Source organism: Fundulus heteroclitus, chromosome 17 (assembly GCF_011125445.2).
Source record: "Fundulus heteroclitus isolate FHET01 chromosome 17, MU-UCD_Fhet_4.1, whole genome shotgun sequence".
Taxonomy (NCBI): Eukaryota; Metazoa; Chordata; class Actinopteri; order Cyprinodontiformes; family Fundulidae; genus Fundulus; species Fundulus heteroclitus.
The window spans coordinates 1,105,692-1,124,992 of NC_046377.1; the positions used below are offsets into that span (position 1 = coordinate 1,105,692).

At 45.4% G+C, this 19,301-nt stretch overlaps 2 protein-coding genes across 5 annotated transcripts; both read left to right on the forward strand.

Annotated features, from left to right (window-relative positions):
* Positions 1-606: 606 nt before the first annotated feature.
* On the forward strand, positions 607-5,344 carry LOC118566594 (optineurin-like). 3 transcript variants are annotated; one of them, XM_036149094.1, is made up of 6 exons: positions 607-1,010; positions 2,271-2,424; positions 2,738-3,015; positions 3,132-3,215; positions 3,766-3,845; positions 5,260-5,344. In XM_036149094.1, exons 2-5 carry the CDS (start codon positions 2,280-2,282, stop codon positions 3,838-3,840), a joined length of 582 nt encoding a protein of 193 aa, XP_036004987.1. In that variant the 5' UTR covers positions 607-1,010; positions 2,271-2,279; the 3' UTR covers positions 3,841-3,845; positions 5,260-5,344. The 3 variants fall into 3 exon arrangements, with proteins under 3 accessions (XP_036004987.1, XP_036004986.1, XP_036004985.1); XM_036149093.1 differs by having other exon boundaries at positions 608-1,010; positions 2,741-3,015; positions 3,132-3,276; XM_036149092.1 differs by having other exon boundaries at positions 628-1,010; positions 3,132-3,276.
* A 2,674-nt stretch (positions 5,345-8,018) lies between these two features.
* Positions 8,019-15,757, forward strand: mcm10 (minichromosome maintenance 10 replication initiation factor). Of its 2 annotated transcripts, none has more exons than XM_021310001.2 (18): positions 8,019-8,211; positions 9,697-9,791; positions 9,881-10,150; positions 10,237-10,434; positions 11,031-11,171; positions 11,275-11,473; positions 11,560-11,725; positions 11,798-11,965; positions 12,097-12,213; positions 12,312-12,514; positions 13,766-13,860; positions 13,948-14,061; positions 14,144-14,596; positions 14,745-14,884; positions 14,960-15,073; positions 15,156-15,301; positions 15,385-15,427; positions 15,519-15,757. In XM_021310001.2, the coding sequence occupies exons 2-18, from the start codon at positions 9,785-9,787 to the stop codon at positions 15,600-15,602; spliced, it is 2,658 nt and encodes an 885-aa protein (XP_021165676.2). In that variant the 5' UTR covers positions 8,019-8,211; positions 9,697-9,784; the 3' UTR covers positions 15,603-15,757. The 2 variants fall into 2 exon arrangements, with proteins under 2 accessions (XP_021165676.2, XP_021165678.2); XM_021310003.2 differs by having other exon boundaries at positions 11,034-11,171.
* The last annotated feature ends 3,544 nt before the right edge of the window (positions 15,758-19,301 follow it).

Sequence of the window (19,301 nt, forward strand, 5' to 3'; positions counted from 1 at the left end):
TTAGAATGGGAATCAGCAGAACCAAAGGGCAAAGAGGATACAAATAAATGTGGACAGAGATCAAATAGACAGGATCAAGAAAGGTTGCAGTTAAAAAGTAAAACAACTTGCCTTTCAAATGACAGATATATTGATAATTTATTTTTTCAAAAAGGTTTGTAAAACATACAGGTTCAAATTGAATGGTGCATTGAGGATTAAGTGCTGTAACGCCTGTCCTGCCGTGCCATCATCCTGCAACATTTGGAGGCGTCCCTGCTCCATCACGCCTGAGTCACGGTTAATGCTGGCCCCTGCCATGTTTGCTGACACGCCATAAAAAGTCATTCAGCCTTTTGATTCAGGTGTGTCGGAGCAAGAATGCATCCAACATCTGCAGGACAGTGGCACTGGAGGACTGGAGTTGCAGGCCCCGGCATGGGCTCAAAACTTCTCTCACAAATTCAAAATGAGGGTGCAAATTGGTGAATTGGCAACTTGAACAGGGGCCCACAGTTGCTGCATCTTCCCTCTTTGTTTTTGCTTACATGCTTGTCCAAAGACACGTTCGTATCATTTTAATGTGAAAAATCAAAAGCAGGGCGCTGCTAAAAGCTGTGAAGACAAAGACAAGCATGTTTCTTTTTTGGCCCTCTTGGCCTTCCATACTTGGGTTTATCGCTTCCTCCATGGACAGTTTAACTGACAGCTAACACAACTGGAAACCAATTAAAACACGGGGCAGATTCTCAGTTTGTAGGGCAGGGCGAAGGAGGTTACCTAATCCATGGTTTTTCCAACTCTGGTCCTCAAGGCACTACATGATGTCTCCCTGGTCCAGCACAACTGATTTCAATTGCTGGCTGATTAACAGACTTGTGCTGAGCTGCAGCCATCTGAATAAGGTGTGTTAAAGAAGGAAATACAATGCAAGGTAGGGTGCCATGAGAACTAGGGTTGAACACTGCCCTAATCAGCCAGCCGTCCATGCATGTATGCAGAGAACAGACAGCTGAGCAGCTGGAGCTGAGGTAAGTGTTTGATAAAGTTAGAAGGGAACAGATAGGTGGTTTTTGTTCTTGTCAGTTTGTCTAAGTCAGTATTATGTCATTGAATTTATTACAAATCTCCCTGTGGAACAGGAACCTGCACAAACAGGTTCTTGAGCCAAAAAAAAGGCCACCTGTAACATTTAAAAAGGCAGGATTAGTTTAGGGTGTGTAGCCTGTCTTTTGTTAGCATTTTGCTCCGAACATCATAAATGAAATAAATCAATGGTGTGCTGTGAATGGTAATCAAGAGAGACTAATTTAATTTATAATGCTTAATAAATTGCTTAATTGGAAAAAGGTGAGGCCCATGAAGGGGCCTTTAAATTAGCCCCGCCCCCGACAGCAAAACAGTGTCAGCCTGTAGTGATATCGTAGCTGAAGGAGCTCTGCAGTGACACTGAAAACATCTCTCATTGGGGGGGGGGGAAACAGCTGCATTAAAATGAGAATAAAATTAGAAAGTGTTTACTTTCTAACAATGATTGACATTTTTCAATGCCAAATCTTTTTTGATGTCGCTGCAAGCCGTCACTGTTTTAGCTCCATAACATCCTGCCATTTGTTTACAAAACAGGATGAAGAATGCACAATGTACATGGAAGTCTTAAAAATGGCGGTGAATGGAAGAGGGAACGCAGCGAGAACGGGTCCACTGCTCGTTCTCGCTGTTCTCGCCCTTCAACACTCCCAGGGTAGTCTGACAGTCCTACACCCAGACTGGAGCTTTTTTATGCGGGAAAGTGTGGACCTGGGATTTAGAGTAAAATGGTCAAAACATTGAACTATCTGTGTTAGTTGCTTAAAATCCAGCTCATTCTACCTAAACAGATCCTTCAGTTGATCATAATATTCAATTTGGTAAAAATGAGTTATCTTAGAAAGGCTAGGTGTTTTCACGGTTAATGTCTTTATTTCCATGTTATTATGTGAATCTGTGCCTAAGGGCCTGCTGCCTGCTTAAAATACAGAAGAGTTGAGCAACCCCTCCTCTCCCCTTGTAATGCCGCCCTGGGTAAGTGCCCATCTCTCCCATTTCAAAAAGCAGCCTCGGGAATGTTGAACTTAAGAATCTTTATCTGCTTCTCTGGGCTATGGGATGTCTGGGCTGGACAGGTATCGCACATGGATGCAGGCTCGGTACTGGGCAGGGATTTGGATCTAGCTTTGCAGGCCTGAAACGTAGCTATAAATCAATACTTGCTCATTAGAGACTTGATTTAACAGGCATCATCTTTCTAGGACTGTCTCATGGCGTCTGAAGTCCATGTGACATATGATGATGGAGGCCCTGCGACAAACAGTGACATGTACCGCTCTCCCGATCGGCCCGGTGAGCTGGAGGAAACCGTGGAGGAGGTGAAAAACCTTATTCAGCTGAACCAAGACCTGAAAGGTGAGTGGAGATTGGCTTGTTTTGGTGCGACGTGATTGTCCGGTCTTAAACAAGAGAAAGTCTAAAACCTAAAAAAAAGCCTGATGACTGTTTATGGCTTGCTCAAAGTGCTCCTTTGCAGTCTAGAATTTGATTTCCAGCTGTGGATAGGAAGTGTTCCATACTTGAAGTGTGTCCCTGTAGAAATATCTACCAATAAATTGAACATGATCTTTAGCACACAGAGAGACTGAAAACATTAAAGTTTTGTCATTTGTACTAGACTAATATGTTGGAACCATGGAATCTGACTGATCTGTGTGTTTCCCACCAGCAGCGGCATGTCAGTCCAACCTGATAATGAAGAAGCAGTTTGAGGTGCTGTCTGCTTGGAAGGAAAGACGGCAACAGGAGCAGCAAGTCTTGGAGAGCCAGCTTGAGGAAACCCGGCGCTGCGTGGCGACTCTGACTCTCCAAAACCAGGAGCTGCAGGAATGGCTGGCCGCTGCCGAAGAAGACCTGGTCGCCAAACAGAGGAAGATCGATGAGATGGAGGAAGAGATGGTCCAGAAGGAGAAGGAGCTGGAAACCATGTCTGTTCTCCGGGCTCAGGTGAGGGGTTCTTAGTGTTTTTGCCTTTTAATAAATGTATTCCCTGCATTAAGTGACAACGTCATGGAAAAGAGGGGAGCAGAGCTGATTTTTATTTTTTTTTTTTCTGTCTGCAGGCGGAGGTATACTCTTCAGACTTCTACGCAGAGCGAGCGGCAAGGGAGAAGCTCCACGAGGAGAAGGATCATCTGGTTTCTGAGGTGGAAAATCTAAGGGAGCAGAACATGCAGCTGCAGGAGGAGATGGTTTCAATGCAGGATGGTGTGTGTAGTCTCTCAGACGACGGTTTGCTTTCCAGTTCATTTAGGACAAGAAATGTTCCCCGTTATTAAAGTATTGAGCATTCTGTGGAATTATACCCAACATCATAGCTTGTTTGACCATAACTGAGTCCTGTTGGCCGTCATGGTATTGAGATATATATATATATATATATATATATATATATATATATATATATATATATATATATATATATATATATATATATATATATATATATATATATATATATATATATATATATATATATAATGGTTTTCAGACATCTTCCTTACTCCAGACCGCTTAGCTCCTATCATTCTTAGCCACACTGTATGTCAGTCATGCACTTCATTAAAGTTTGACAGCAGCCTGCTTTACAACACAAGGCAGACTGCAGGGATTCCGTAAGAAACAAAATATACTTCTGTTGAGGTCAGACGACTTTAATGTCTTTGCTTATATCCATTGTCTCATCTTGTCCTGCAGCCTTTGCTCAACAGAAGGCAGCAGAGACAGATCACCAGCATCATGTCCAGCATTAACCCATGCCTATTCCACTAGAAGAGGTAAAACTCTAGGGTTCTTGAAGGAACTGAAAGGGCAAATGTCTCTATTATGGCTTGTGCATTTTTTTTTAAAAAAAAGTGAGTATAGCTCACAAGATCCTGACAATGGCAATAATTTTTTGTACATAGATGCACATTCTATTCCCAAAAGAAGAGCAAGGGAAAATTTGTCAAACTTGCTTTTAATCTACAGAAACTGAGGGAAAACAAGTAAGGCGGATTTAAAAAAAAAAAGCCACCATCTTTTGTTTACGATCAAAGGACCTAACAAAATATTCTGAGAAGCATCCCTGAATCATGCCTGTGCGACTGTGCTTCAGTTGTACTGCAGCTTGACTTCTGCGTCAGACCTAAAAAGGACTATTTCTCTCATCTATTCAATCAATGTCACACCATTTCTTTTTAGGTCAGTCCATGGCACCTTCTAGGTCTTTGTACTGACTAGGCCTGGTGATCAGTATACTAGTGGACAACGATCCCTCTAATCCGCCTCAAGAACAACAGCTAATGTAGAACTGGGGAGTAAGTGATGTAATCACATCCAGATAAAATATCTACGGACTCTCTAGCATGCTGCTCTATATATGCAGGAGACAAATACAGGAGTACGGAAATTAAGACGTAGAGGAAGAAACCAGCACCTGCAGCTGTGGAAAGACAAAGCTATTGGTAGATCACATATAGATCCGTAAACCTTTTGGCATCCCTGCCTCCTTTGGGCGCTACGGTCCATTTGCTCACCCACTGCAAGCGAGCCACACCAGAGTCCAATAAAACTTTCAGCTCTGCCTAAACGAAGCGGACCATCTGAGGAATCAAACTGAAGGCCATTTGAAAATGATCTAAAAGGGGCTGCAAAAGTAACCCAAGGTAATTTTAGCAGAGTGACACAATAAAAAAAAAAATGAAAGCTTCTTCCACAGTTGAAGTTAAACAGCCTAGGAAGACTGATCCATTCGATTTATCTGCACTTTTCAATGGTTTCCTCTCCCCAGTCAACTTTTTAGTCAAAGTATGCTGACCTGCTAAACAAGGTCCTATTTTTTATTTTTTTTATTTTATCAGTTTCGTCCTTAGATAAAAGATCAATGAACTCGCTGAACTCCACAGCTCTCATTTTGAGCGTGCCCCTTTGAGTTAACGACTTGATTGCACAGACTATGCCACATCCATGTCATGACTGTTGGGGCTATTGATTTTTTTATTTTTTTTTATTTTTTTTCTATTGCTCTGTTACATCTACTGGTAAGTGATTTGCTATGTAGAAATGTCATTCTTACCAACAACGGTGGTGGATCTGGTTAGCATGGTGGGACAGTTGATGTACACGCTGGGTTGACTGAGTCAGCAGCTCATAGGCCCACCGTGTATTTCAATAGCGTTAAGTAGTTCTGTTCTGTGCTCTGACTTGCAGGTTCTGAGGGGGACGACACTGGAAACCTTGGCTGTCCTGTGTACGGTGGAATTCCCCCCAATATAGACTCCCTTCAGATCCTCCATCCACATCGGGTTCTGCTTTGACCCGTACAGTACATCCTCCTGTCCGATCTTTGAGCTTTTGTAGATCTTGTTGCAGAATGGAAACACTTTGCTCCAGGAATTACCTGTTTATAAAAAACACGCCTATCATACCTTCTTCAGTAAACATGTTATTTTGACTTGGAGGATGATGATGAAAATATTGTAAGTAACGTGTTGAGCTTCAGGAAACTCTGTGGCGGTTCTGCATGCTTTGTTTTAGATGTTTGTAAAGTTTTGAAAGAAAATAAAAGTTTGAGCACTTCTGTCTGAATTTTACTCTTCCAGTCAATTTTATTAATTCATCTACAGTCTAACACCGCATATTCTGTCTGTTAAACTGGGTTCAACCAGCCTTCCTTCTGGAAGGCCACAGGAAGTGTGTGTGTGTGTGTGTGTGTGTGTGTGTGTGTGTGTGTGTGTGTGTGTGTGTGTGTGTGTGTGTGTGTGTGTGTGTGTGTGTGTGTGTGTGTGTGTGTGTGTGTGTTCTTGTGCTTGAGCTAGTAAAGTACCAAAAAAGGGTCTTCACATTTTCCCCCTCCTGGGCTAGGGGTTAGATTTAGGACTAAGGTGTCCAATTAGGGCTGGGTATAAATCGGTAAAGGTTGGGGTCAGGGTTAGGCCATAGAAAGGCTTGAAAATGAATGGAAATCAAGGCATGGTCCTCACTATGTACATTAAACAAGAAAGCGTATGTATGACATTTTTGTTGATTATTGGAACATGTTGCAAAGTAAAACCTCTGTTTAGTGGATTCAGTCTAAATCATTTTTGCACTTTGAAATAAACAATTGATCGGACTCTTGGCTTGTATAAATCTTCCTCCTTCTGAAATGTTTTAATCAGAAACATGCAAACTGTATATTTGCACCTGTTTATTCAGCTCTCCCTGCTGACATACTAGGCTTGTCCACTCTGTTACATAAAATCTACTAATGTAGGGAACACCTTCTGAAACGGTGTCCAGCTAATGGGGGTTACTTATATCTACATTTCATTTCTGAAGAGGAAAGGACAGAATTTCAGCCATGTGCCCCACATCAGATTTCTGACTGCTGTCAAAATGACAATTTAAAAATACTTGTCAAAAGTCAATGAACACTTTCAGAGTGCTGCAAAAGACCTTGAAGCAGCAGTCCCCCTCCCCCCCCCATGAAACCAATGGGTAATGTATTGACTAGAACTGACTGTGCATACACACTGCACATGACTCCACTACTGAAGAAAAGACATGTTAAAGCTTGTTTAATGTTTGCGTCAAGAGATCTGGACAAACCAGTGAAATACTGGGAGAATATTGTCTGATTAGATGAGGCCAAAGTTTAATTCTTTGAATGTTTTTGCCTACATGTTTGGAGAATGGTTCTGAACATAATCAAAAACCAAAAACACTTAAAGCAAAGTTTAAATGTCTGGCTGTCCAACAGTACATATGGTACTGGTACTGGCATTGGAGGAAAGATTGATGATGGCATTCAGAGGTACAGGGGAAGGGTTGCCAGATCTGAATGGCAGTTTCCAGCCCAAAGGCAACATAAAACCTGCTGAATTAAATAAAAAAAAAAAAACAGCCCAAATTACACAACATAATTACACGACTGCACTAAAGCAAAGAACAAAAGGTTTTGCAGACAGGCTCCTGTCAAAGTATGCAACCAAATTACCAACATGCAAAGGTCGCTTTCTCAATCATGCCATCATAGCAACAGAAAAAAAGCTTATCCAACAATAGCATTAAGTGTAAATCCAATTCCGAAAATGTTATAAGCTTTTAAACGTTTTCTCTCTTGCATACAGATATAGTGTTGATTGGTCAAAAATGTCTCCTTCACACAGCCATCAAACGTTTTTTAAGTTGATCAGCTAAAAACCAATCGGCAACAACAAGGTGAAGAGTCCAACAGGTTCAAAAGAAGTCTAGTTGGCCTGAAGCCAGCCCAATCTGGCAGCACAGGAGCATTCATAAGAGTTTAATGTTGAAATGAGTGCGGCCTTCCAAGTAACAGACCAAAATCTATGGAAAGACCTGAAGATCAGATTGCATAGAAAGGACCCTCAGAACTTTGACAAAGACAGTTTGTTGATCAAAGTCACATGTGGACCACTGTTGCCTCTGGTGTAAGTGATCTATTACAAACATTAAAACTGAGAAACACATTGATGTGTCCAATACGTTTTTTACCTGCATGTTAATCAATGCAAGTTGGCCCATAACGTGGTTTGTTTTATTAATATTTTATTAATGATATAATGAACATAAATAACTGTCACATCTATACCTTAAATATCAATGCAAATATTAATTTCTGGATCAACTAAAAACTACCTTCAATATATGTAAAAGTTAATACGTTTAGTGGTTTGTTATAATACTTAGTATTATAAGTATTATAATTTAGACCAGTTTGAATTTACAGTGTACTGTAATCATTGTACTTCAACTGTATCATTTTTACATTAGGTTACTTTTCAGTTTTAACGTCAGTGGTCACCATTATAGTGCACATAATCAACATATAACATTGGTGTATATGATATCGTATAAATACTTTCCTAGTTTTTAAATTGGACTGAAACACATTTTCCCCTCTCTCTTTTTTTTTTTTTTAATCAGGCAAATCTCTGGGCACCTTGCAGGTCGTTTGACAACACAACGGGGTCCTTCGTTTAGCGCCAGTTTAGATTTCCCTCTCTGTGTAGGAGCACGGTTTGGTGGGTTTGTAAAAGAAATAAGCGACTGCCTGGCTTGGAAAGGAACCAAAGTGACTCGTTGTTGTAAGCGGTTCGGATATTTGGGTCAGTATCGCCGGTGCAGGCGGAGGACGGACAGCTGAGCAGCTGCGAACAGGTGAGCCTCCATTCATAGCTGGAGGTAGAATGGATAGGAAGTACTTTTCTTTTCTGTTTTCTGATGGCACTCCGCGGAGATGTATTCATCGGAATAAATAGTGATACACGTACGTGTGTTAGGAGTTGGATTGGCATTTTACTCATGTCTCAGGTGAAGAACGACAGATTAGTTGAAAACGTGTTCTTTATACGGAAAGAATATGTAATCAAAGACTATTAAAACTAGTTTCTATTTTAGCTGGCTTTTTCTCTCAGTCTGAACCTTTAAATGCATGTTTTGTCACCGCTAAAATCAATATCCCACAAAGGTTGAGAGATTAACTTTACAGGATGGGACCATGTTATGCAGTTTTATTTATTTTTCCACACCAAATTGTACAGTTTGAAATCTGTACCAAAAAAATGACTGAACTAAGAGTATAGTGACATTAAGACAGCCATATTATAACTAGGTAGGTTTATCTAGGACCATTCCTTCATTCAAAAGCTTTCTATAATAAGGCAACAAAAAGCTCCCTGCTTCCATTATATACTTTTTTTTTTACATTTAAAGAGTGTGCTTTTTTTTTTTTTACATTTAAAGAGTGTGCTGTCACATAACAGCACACTCTTTACTGGCACACATCAATAAAACGTAGTTCATAATTGTAAAGTGGAAAGAAAACAATACAGATTTTACATTTTTGGCTTTTTTTTTTTTTTTTTTTTTTTACGAATAAAAGTCTGAAGTGTTTAGTTCCCGTTTGAAACACGGGAAAAACAGAAACAGCCCAAAGCCCACGGTTGGCACATGCGCAGTTTGATGTCTATGGTGGCGCCTTTTAAAGCCGGGAGTGCTTGTACGCATGCGCACGCAGTTGAGTTTCGAAGACCATACCGCCCACTAGTGTCGGGGCAGGGAAATTACATCGTTTTTTTGTTTTTTTTAGCGTTTCTCCTGATGTCCGCGTGCACATGGATCATATTTACAGTGTTGTCATAGAAACGTGTTTACAGAAATGGAGAGAGAAAAAAATGGATAGTTGATATGTGTGCAGGGTCTAGATGGAAATAAGTCTGGAAACAACCGTTTCCATGTCCGGGCTTTCCATTTGGATTTGGGTGTAAACTTTGACTAGGCCATTCTGGCACACGGATAGTCGCTGCATGGGATCTCTGGCTGGATGTTAGGGGTCGTCCTGCTGAAAGGTGAACCTGCTCCCCAGATTCAAGTGTAACGTATTTAGTTCCAGCCTCCCTCCATCAGTTCTTTCTGTCCCTGTTGAACAGAAGCTTCCCCACAGCAGGAGGCTGCCGACATTCATGTTTTTCCTCCAGGGACGTTAGGTTCAGCGAGATGAGAATTATTTAGTTGGGCTTGTAGAAAACAAAAAACACTTTAATTTTCACGTTCTGCATGTTTGCTGAAAGAAAAAGATGAGTTAAATATTATTTTTGAATTTCTTCTTGATTTATATATAACTTTTGTTACTATTAATCGCAGAAACTCCCAGATTTCTTCATCATCTCACACCACCTGATCGTTCTAATTGATATTCACCTTTAAGCCGGGCCCAGTCAGCGCCTCTGAGATGGACAGTGAGTAGAATAAACCTTCACACGCCATTAGAGAAAAGATTTGCGGTAGCTTCAAACACGGTGTCTGAGTTTTCTCTTCTAATCCCCAGGTGAGGATGACTTGGACATTCTGACGGCGCTCCTGGCGGAGAGCGAGGATGGCGGCGACGTGCGAGGCGGCGAAGAGCAGGCGGACGATTTGGACGGCCTGTTCGACGAGGACGACAAAGACGAGGAGGAGTACAAGGAGGGCAGCGAGGGGGGGACCCCCGAGGACGCAGCCTCGCATCTCTTCGGGGATCTTGGCGACATTGAGAGCGAGGAGAAGGACGCGGAAGGGAAAGGAAGTGACTCGAACAGCTCCAAAGAGGATTTGCAAGGTTGGACGTGCAGCGGTCCGCTCTCGAATCCAAATTTAGTTTCTGCGGTTTTGGTGTTATTAACGGGTCCTCGCCTTTTTCTCCAGAGGAACTGAGGCGGATGCAGGAGCAGATGCAGAAGCTGCAGCGGCGGCTGGAGGCGAGCCAGAAGAGTTCAGCTCCTCCGCCGGCTAACAGGAGCCACGCGGGAAGCGCCGCCTGTCCCAAAGCGGGACGGTCAAAAGCAACGCCGAGCCGGCCCCCAGCCTCCAAACAGAGCCAGGCCAAACCTAAACCACAAGCAGGTAAAGGTGTGCTCACCAAGTCAGCTGACATATGCCCCGCTGACGCTGCAATGCTAGTCAGAAGCTCACAGTGGGCTTTGAATGGCGTTCATTTTGGCCTTTTAGCCAAGAAGCATGCAAAGCTTAAATGATTTGCAACGATTCGGTGCACAGGTTTCAGAAATTCCCCCTAAATTGGTTGGTTTTCTCGCCTGGATCCATCTGTTGAGCACAGCTCTGGAGTTTTCACTCTATTAGAGACGAGAGCCGTGACAGAAGCTGAATATCAGCCCGCCCTACCTGCTCCCAGACCAGTTTTGGTGCGTCTTTGTCACATCTGGGACACCCAGATGTGTCAAAGTTTCAACCATCTGACCCAGACTTGTATCCTCAGATCAGATGGAATTTGTCACGTTGTTTGTGAAAACCCCCTGGGCCCAGGATCCAGCCCGCCCGATATTTGAGCGGACTCGTTTTGACCGGTTCTAGGTTTTAAAACGATCGCTCCAGCCGGCGGTTCAGCCGCCCCATTAAAGAGCCAGAATGAATGCCGTCATGGCCGCTGTTTCCTTAGGGAGCGTAAAGCAGCGGCGTTCACGCGACCTGCTTTCTTCCAGTAGCAGCGTCTCCGTCCGCTCCGGCCAGAGGAGGAGGCTCCAAGCTGCAGGAGTCCTCAGACTTCCTCTCTCAGCTCAGCAACGCAGACTCATTCAAACGCAAACCGAGAATGGCTCACCAGCCCAAAGCTTCCCCGCCAGGTACCGCTTTACTTTGATTTAATCACAGTGACCCAGGTTCCTCCAGCTCAGCGCATTCTTTCCATTTCATGCTGCCTGTGCGTGTTTTCTCTGCTCTTTTCAGAGGATAGGAGACCGCTGGTGGAGGTGAAGCTCGGCAGCTCCTTCCAGCCCCTAGAGGGCAGCAGCGAGGCCTCGGGTCGCCTGCTCTCATCCCCGCCCTCCCACAGCAGGACCGCACCAGCCGGCCCGCCTAAACCTGCTCCCCAGCCCCCTGTCCCTGCAGACGTAGGCGTGGAGAAGTACTCCGGACTGCGTCTCAGGTCAGGACCCGCACCGGGAGCACCGATTGTTTCTGAGCCCCCCGGTCTGAATCCTTGCTCCTTTTTTTTTATCCCCCCCGCATCAGGAAGCCGCGAGTTTCCTCCAGCGAGATGGACCGGAAGATGGCCGACCGCCGGCTGATCCGGCTGTCCCAGGTGCCGGAGCGCCTGCAGCGGGACAAGCTGGAGGACAGCGACTGGGTGACGTTCGGGGTGCTGGTGGGCAAAGCTACGCCGCAGAGCAGCACCAGCGTACGTCGTGATCCGCCGCGCTCGCTCCGTAACGAGATCCCTGTGTACTCAACTCAACTCTCCCCCCCGCAGGGCAACACCTTCAGCGTCTGGAAGCTGAACGACCTGCACAACCTGGAGGTGTTCGTGTCCCTGCTGCTGTTCGGCGAGGTCCACAAGGAGCACTGGAAGATGCAGCTCGGCACGGTGGTGGGACTCCTCAACCCCAACCCCATGAAGCAGAGGGACGGCTACGACGGGGTGAGCGGGTCGTTCTGGGCCGGCTCTGGGAGACTCTTAACGAAACCCCGCAGATATGGAGCCGGCGATAGCAACGAGCCGTGAAAGAATGGATCGCTTCTCGTCTAATCTGAGGTGTGTTTGTACGGCAGGTCAGCCTGACGGTGGATCACCCTCAGAAGGTGCTGGTGATGGGCGAAGCCCTGGACTACGGCACCTGCAAAGCCACGAAGAAGAGCGGGGAGCCCTGCTCTCAGATCGTCAACATGGTAGCTCTGCGTTTGTCGCTGCGTTTCGCTCTCCAGTCCGCCCCGTGCGTGCGCTAACCACCTGACCTCCTCCTCCTCCTCTTCCTCCTCCTCCGCAGTACGAGTGCCAGTACTGCCAGTACCACGTCAAAGCCCAGTACAAGAAGATGAGCGCCAAGAGGGCGGAGCTGCAGTCGGCCTTCTCGGGGAAGGCCCCCAACCGGGTGAAGGGCAGCGGGAGGGGGGGCGGCCTGAGGGAGCGGCTGTGTCAGGACGGCTTCTACTACGGCGGCGTCTCCTCCGCCGCCTGCGCCGCTTCCCTGTGAGTCATGCTTGTCTATGTCCCCGACAGATGCTGCTTAGGAGGGCCGGGTCATACGGGGAGAAAAAATAATATCTCAGTGTTTTTAGGCTGAGTGACCATATACGATATTTAGCGCAATGTGTTTTTTTCTTTTCATAAAGTCATTTTCTAAAGGCATCTCTGACTGAAGGCTTTAATGTCTCACAGGCACATTTGTGAACAAACTACTGGAACACTTAAACGTATCATTCTGACGCAACGTAGGCCATCTCGATCTAAACTATATAGTCTCATCTTATATATCTTTAAAAAAAAAATCTTGATATTTTTGAAATATCGATATATTGCCCGGTCCTCTAAAACTCCCAACTCAGCCCAGGCTGGGTGCTGGTCCGCCGGGGGTCCTGAAGTTTCTTTGTCGCGTTCTAATTACAGACCTCCATGTGTTCTGTGGGGATTTTCTATGATAGAGCAACACAAAGAAGTCCATAATTTGTCATGGAGAAGGAAACAAAGGATGCATGTTTACCAATTTTTTTTAACATTCATAATAAGAATCTGAAATGTATTTGCACACTGCAAAAATGGATCTAAAAATAAGTAAAATGTTCTTAAAGTTAGTGTATTTGTCCTTGATTTGAGCAGGTAAATAAGATTATCTGCCAATGGAATGAGTATTTTAACCCCTAAAATAAGATAATTACACACCCTGCACTTGAAATAAGATGATGGAGATGAGTTGTTCCTATTTTAAGTGCAAAAATCTCTTTCTATTGGCAAATCATCTTTTTTTTACCTGCTCAAATCAAGGACAAATACACTAACTTTAAGAACATTTTACTTATTTTTAGATCCATTTTTGCAGTGCACTCAGCCTCCTTTAGTCTGACACCACAGCAAAAAAACTCCAATTCAGTCGTTTGCCTTAAAGAGACACGTGGTGGGAAATGAACCCATCATGCTAAACACAGCACTGCTAATGCGAGACGTGGCGGAGGCCGTGCTCCGCTGTGGGGGGGCTTTTCTTCAGAAGGGTCAGGGAGGCTGCTCAGATTTCAGGGAATGGCGGCTGCAGACAAATACAGTTCCATCCCGTAGGGAAACCAAAGATTTTCCTTCCGTAAAGAACGGCCTAGTCAAAGTCCAGACCTAAAGCTAAACGAGATTCGTTTAAAAACAATTATTAATGTTAAAAAAAGTGCATGTAGAGTTTAGCGTTTTTCAGTGAAACCCGTCGATGGGCTCAGTAACAGCTCCCGTGTGTTGCAGGACCGCGGCCAAACCGAACAAACCCGTCCAGAAGACTCTGGACAAGCTGTTTGTGAGAGGGTCGGCTCAGCTGGTCAGTCAGGCCCGGAGGCTGGGTGAGCGCGCCGCCTCTCCGTCCGCCCATGTTCTGTTCTGTTCTGTGCGTGTCTCAGTCGTTAACATCCGCCTGTGACGGTTATCAGGGATGCAGTCCGGGGAGGTGGCTGGATGCTCCGACGAATTTAAGGGCCTGATGTCGAGGCCGACGCCCGGCGCCCTGCAGCTGAAGAAGCACCTTGAGCAGGACAGCCAGTTAGGTAAGGCGTGCGTCGTAGTGGGCGGGGCTCGGCTCGCACCACTCCTTCATTAACCCGACGTTTGTCCTCACCCCCCCAAAAGATGCGTCCGGAGCTCCGCTTCAGTCCATCTCTGCAGCCGAGCTCTTAAAGCAGCAGAAACAGAAGCAGCGCGAGCTCCTGGACAGCCGGCGACACAGAGCCCAGCAGAGGGCGCCGCAGGACTCCAGCAGCGGCGCCACGACGCCGGGGCGATGGGGCCTGACGTCTCCTAAAGCCGCATCAGAGGTCCCCGAGAAGGCGGCACCGCCACGCCCCCCGACCCTGGGCCGCGGCTTCTCCGAGGGCGACGACATCCTTTTCTTCGACCACGCCCCGCCTCAGGCTCCGCCCCCGAGCGCCCTCAGCCTGTCGGCGGCCAAGCTGGCCGCTCTGAGGAAGCTGAGGGCCAAAGGAGCGGCGCTCGAGAAGGAAGACCCCAACGGCGTGAAGAGGAAGAGGGGCGACAGCGGCGAGATCAGCGCCCGCGTGGAGAAGAACCGGACCTCGCCAAACGGTACTTGCACGCCTGAAGTGTTTCTGACCGCTCGGTTGCTTTTTACTGGGACGGCACGGCGATTTTCAGCTTTTTCTCTTCCGTTCTAGTCCGGCATGTTTGCAGATCCTAGTTTAACAACGATCCGTCCCTTTTCTTAATTCCGCAGGCGAGCCGTCCGGTAAGGATGAGGAGGAGGAGGAGGAGCCAGCCCTGAAGAAGAAACGCGACCAGCTTCGCTACGTGGAGTCCGAGGAGTTCCAGAGGATCCTCAACGCCAAATCCCGCCACGGACTCGTGCTGCAAGCGGTATGACCGCCGCTTTTTTTTTTTTTTCAATACCTTTCAGCTACAGATACGGATAACCGAGTCCGCTTCCCGCAGGCGGAGTACCAGCTGCAGGAGCGCTACTTCGACGTTCTGGTGAAGAAGGAGCAGATGGAGGAGAAGATGAAGGGGATCAGGGAGATGAAGTGCCGGGCTGTCACCTGTAAAAAGGTACACTAGGGCGGCGCTGTTGGGGACGCCTCTGTCTGTCACCGCAGAGTCTGAATTTCCCCCCCTTCCTCGCTCCTTCCAGTGCAGCTACACCTACTTCAAGCCGGCGGATCGCTGCGTGGGTGAGAACCACCCCCTGCGCTGGCACGACGCCGTCAAGCGCTTCTTCAAATGTCCCTGTGGACAGAGGGCCATCGCTCTGGACAGGCTGCCTCACAAACACTGCAGGTGAGGACGGAGAGTCCAGACAGCCGTACGCTCCGTGTTCTGCTTTTTCCCTCCTAACGCCCGCCGGTCCCTTGTCTTTTCAGCAACTGTGGCCTGTTTAAGTGGGAGCGTGACGGGATGCTGAAGGTAAGTCACAGACCGCCGGAAGAGGACCCGAAGACGATTGCACATTGCGAGAGGGGGCCCTGATCCGAGGTTCTGCTTGCTCTCTTTCCAGGAGAAAAGCGGACCCAAGATCGGCGGGGAGCTTCTTCAGCCTCGAGGAGAGGAGCACGCCAAGTTCCTCAACAGCATGAAATGAACTCTGATTAGTGAGGGAATCATGTGATGAGCTTTTCACGTCCGTGTTGGAGCATTTTTTTTTTTAGTCAGTTTTTAAGTGTATTCAGATTTTTTATGGATTGAATCTGCTGTAAACAGGCTGATTAAAGCAATAAATTACAATGTCATGTAAAAGGTCAGGTTCTCCATATTTCTAATGAAAAACAGGCTTTGGAATGGAGAGTAATCCACAGAGTTTAAGTTCAGTAGTTGTGAACAAAATGTTAGAGATTGTATTGTTTTTATGGAGCAGACACATGCGTATTTGTGTCCTGCTGGAGGTCTGGCAGTGCTCCTCCTGTTCCTCCCTTCCTACAAAGGTGGAGGTAGCTTTCCTGCTGCAGGGTTGTTGTCCTCCTACAGACTCCTCCATGTCTCCTGATGTACTGACCTGTCTCCTGGTAGCACCTCCATGCTCTGGACACTACGCTGACAGACACAGCAAACCTTCTTGCCACAGCTCTCATTGATGTGCCATCCTGGATGAGCTGCACTACCTGAGCCACTTGTGTGGGTTGTAGACTCCGTCTCATGCCACCACTAGAGGGAAAGCACCGCCAGCATTCAAAGTGACCAAAACATCAGGCAGAGAGCAGAGGAACTGAGAAGTGGTCTGTGGTCACCACCTGCAGAACCACTCCTTTATTGGGGGGTCTTGCTAACTGTCTCTAGTTTCCACCTACTGTCTATTCCATCAGCACAGCAGCAGGTGAAACTGATTGTCAGTCAGTGCTGCTTCTTAAGTGGACAGTTTGATTTCACAGACGTTTTATTGACTTGGAGTTACAAGTGCTGTTTAAGTGTTCCCAAAACGATTAGATAAAGTCACTCCTCTCATAATACACCCTGATCAAACTGGTGTCATTAAAGGAAGGCAGCCATCCATAAATCCACACAGATTACTTAATTTAATAGATTATTCTGATGGTAAAAACATTGAATCCAATATATTGTCTTTAGGATGAAAATCAGTGCCTCCAAATCCAAGACCATGGTCTTGAGCCAGAAAAGGGTAGAGTGCCTTCTCCGGGTTGGGGAGGATGTCCTGCCCCTAGTGGAGGAGTTCAAGTATCTTGGGGTCTTGTTCACGAATGAGGGGAAGATGGAGCGGGAGATTGACAGGTGGATTGGTGCAGCGTCTGCTGTGAAGCGGGCGCTGTATCGATCCGTTGTGGTGAAGAGAGAGCTGAGCCAAAAGGCGAAGCTCTCGATTTACCGGTCGATCTACGTTCCTACCCTCATCTATGGTCACGAGCTTTGGGTCGTGACCGACAGAACGAGATCCCGGATACAAGCGGCTGAAATGAGTTTTCTCCGTAGTGTGTCTGGACTCTCCCTTAGAGATAGGGTGAGGAGCTCAGTCATCCGGGGAGGACTCAGAGTAGAGCCGCTGCTCCTCCACGTCCAGAGGAGCCAGTTGAGGTGGCTCGGGCATCTGGTCAGGATGCCTCCTGGACGCCTCCCTGGTGAGGTGTTCCGGGCACGTCCCACCGGGAGGAGGCCCAGGGGAAGACCCAGGACACGCTGGAGGGACTATGTCTCCCGGCTGGCCTGGGAACGCCTTGGGATTCCTCCTGAGGAGCTAGCCCAAGTGGCCGGGGAGAGGGACGTCTGGGCCTCCCTACTGAAGCTGCTGCCCCCGCAACCCGACCCCGGATAAGAGGAAGACGACGGACGGATATTGTCTTTAGATGCAGAAAAAGCATTTGATACAGTTAATTAGAAATTTGTATTTGCTACTCTACATTAATTTGGTTTTGGAACTTTTTTTTTATAAATACGTTGAATATTTTATACAGCTTTCCAAAAGCATGTGTCAGGACAAATAACCGAACATCTTCCAGCTTTTGTCTCCAGAGGGGCACCAGGCTAGGATGCCTGCTTTCCCCCTAACTGTTTGCCATTTTTATTAAACCATTAGCAGCAATAATTAGACAAACTAATGTTAAAGGTATAAAAATGCATGAAAATAGAGCATAAAGTCAGTCTTTATGCAGATGATGTATTACTTTATCTCCAGCACTCAAACACTCCCCTCTCTCTCTCAAGTGATTAGATTACTAGAATCTTTCTTAAAAGTCTCAGATTACTCTTATCAATTGGTCTAAATATACAGTACTGTCAATTAACTTTAACTTTACAGAACCCCCTAGATTTACAACTGCAACCAGGCAGTATTAAGCATTTGGGTATTACTGTATCGTCTAAATTGGCTGATATAAAAAATATAACCACATCCCTCTTTTAAAAAAGATAGAAAATGATCTTGACAGATGGAAATCGCTACCAATTTCACTTATGGGAAGGGTCGCTTCAATTAAAATGATTGTTTTACTTAGAGTTAATTACTTATTCTCAATAATCCCATCATTAAACCATAAAACCTCAATAAATCATCATTCAACTGGTTTAAATTTCTGAATTCCTCTATCTCTAAATATCTTTTGGAAAGACGCCCGGCTGCAGAGCGCCGGGCGTCGGCCCATTTCAATAGAGAGTCTCAGTTACATCATCTTCAATTATTCCAAACATGCAGACTAACACAGTTTTAAACATTTTCAACAATATAATCCCATTATTTTTTATCATGATCTGCATATCGTAAGGTATATTTTTAGGTAACAAGGGAAAATATATGTGATCAAAACTTCCTATTGACATTTTTATTTTACACTATGGTTTTTTTTAAGGTGACACCACTGACAATAGAGACAAAAAGATGGAACTTGTCTAATTTCCGCCATATGCCATCCAACTTATGCCTTCCGACTTGTCAAAACCCTTTAATGAAAGAAATTAATATATATTTGCGTTTTATTGTTAAGAAAATTTAGATAGATAAATCCATGTTAGGAGTAACAGGGATTAGATTTTTAAAAGTTCCTCTTGAGAGTATTAAATAAATGCTTTTTCTTTAGGGTGACACCAAGAATGTAATTTTGGGTGACAGGTATTTCTTTAATATTGTTTAAAAAAAAAATTATACAGAAATGTGGGCCTACTGAAAAGTCTGTCAATGCACTGTACAGTTTATGCAGTCCATATTTGGCAGGGGTTCCATTTCTGGTGTCTCTCATCTTCCTCAGGTACGTTTCACAGCTCCACCTGTTGCAGAGAGTACTTCAAATGTAATAACTTATTAGGTTTGAAGTGCAATGTGTTCAGCTTTTTCTTTTTTTTTTTACATTGTAAAGATTTTTTTAATCTAGTGGCAGCACATCTGTTGCTAAAATAAAGTAAAAAAATCTGAATACAATAGTTACTATGAAAAGGATAAATCTAGTCTAGTAAAGAAAAGACCTTTCAGGCTCAGATGGCTCTGTGTGGGATGGGTTTTTCTTGGAAGACTGAATTGTTGCTTTAAATCGGCAAACGCTCTGTGTTGGCAGCACTACTGCTAATTCAACTCTTCAAGTTGATGCACATCAGCTTAAGAAAACAGAACCCCGGCATTCATGGTCTTACAGGGCAGAAAAAGCTTTGGAGAGAGTCACGCCTCACCACTTCAGTTTTCTTCTCCTTCTTAGGGTTTTTTTTCCACCTTCTTACACCGTCTGTCTCTTTCATCCAGCATGTGTCAGATTTTTTCCACTCCATATTCTGGGATTCATCCTGGAATCCATCCTGAGAACTTCAGCAGCTGGCTTCATATTTTTATTTCATTCCCCACCACCCCTCC

Excerpts from the sequence above, each read along its gene's own strand:
- LOC118566594 (XM_036149092.1), top strand. The coding sequence starts at position 2,280 with ATGGCGTCTGAAGTCCATGTGACATATGATGATGGAGGCCCTGCGACA. Across the intron at positions 2,425-2,737 it reads GCTGAACCAAGACCTGAAAG|CAGCGGCATGTCAGTCCAAC; the intron begins GTGAGTGGAGAT and ends GTTTCCCACCAG. Across the intron at positions 3,016-3,131 it reads TGTCTGTTCTCCGGGCTCAG|GCGGAGGTATACTCTTCAGA; the intron begins GTGAGGGGTTCT and ends TTCTGTCTGCAG.
- mcm10 (XM_021310001.2), top strand. Across the intron at positions 11,172-11,274 it reads GCCCAAAGCTTCCCCGCCAG|AGGATAGGAGACCGCTGGTG; the intron begins GTACCGCTTTAC and ends TGCTCTTTTCAG. Across the intron at positions 12,214-12,311 it reads GCTCTCAGATCGTCAACATG|TACGAGTGCCAGTACTGCCA; the intron begins GTAGCTCTGCGT and ends CCTCCTCCGCAG.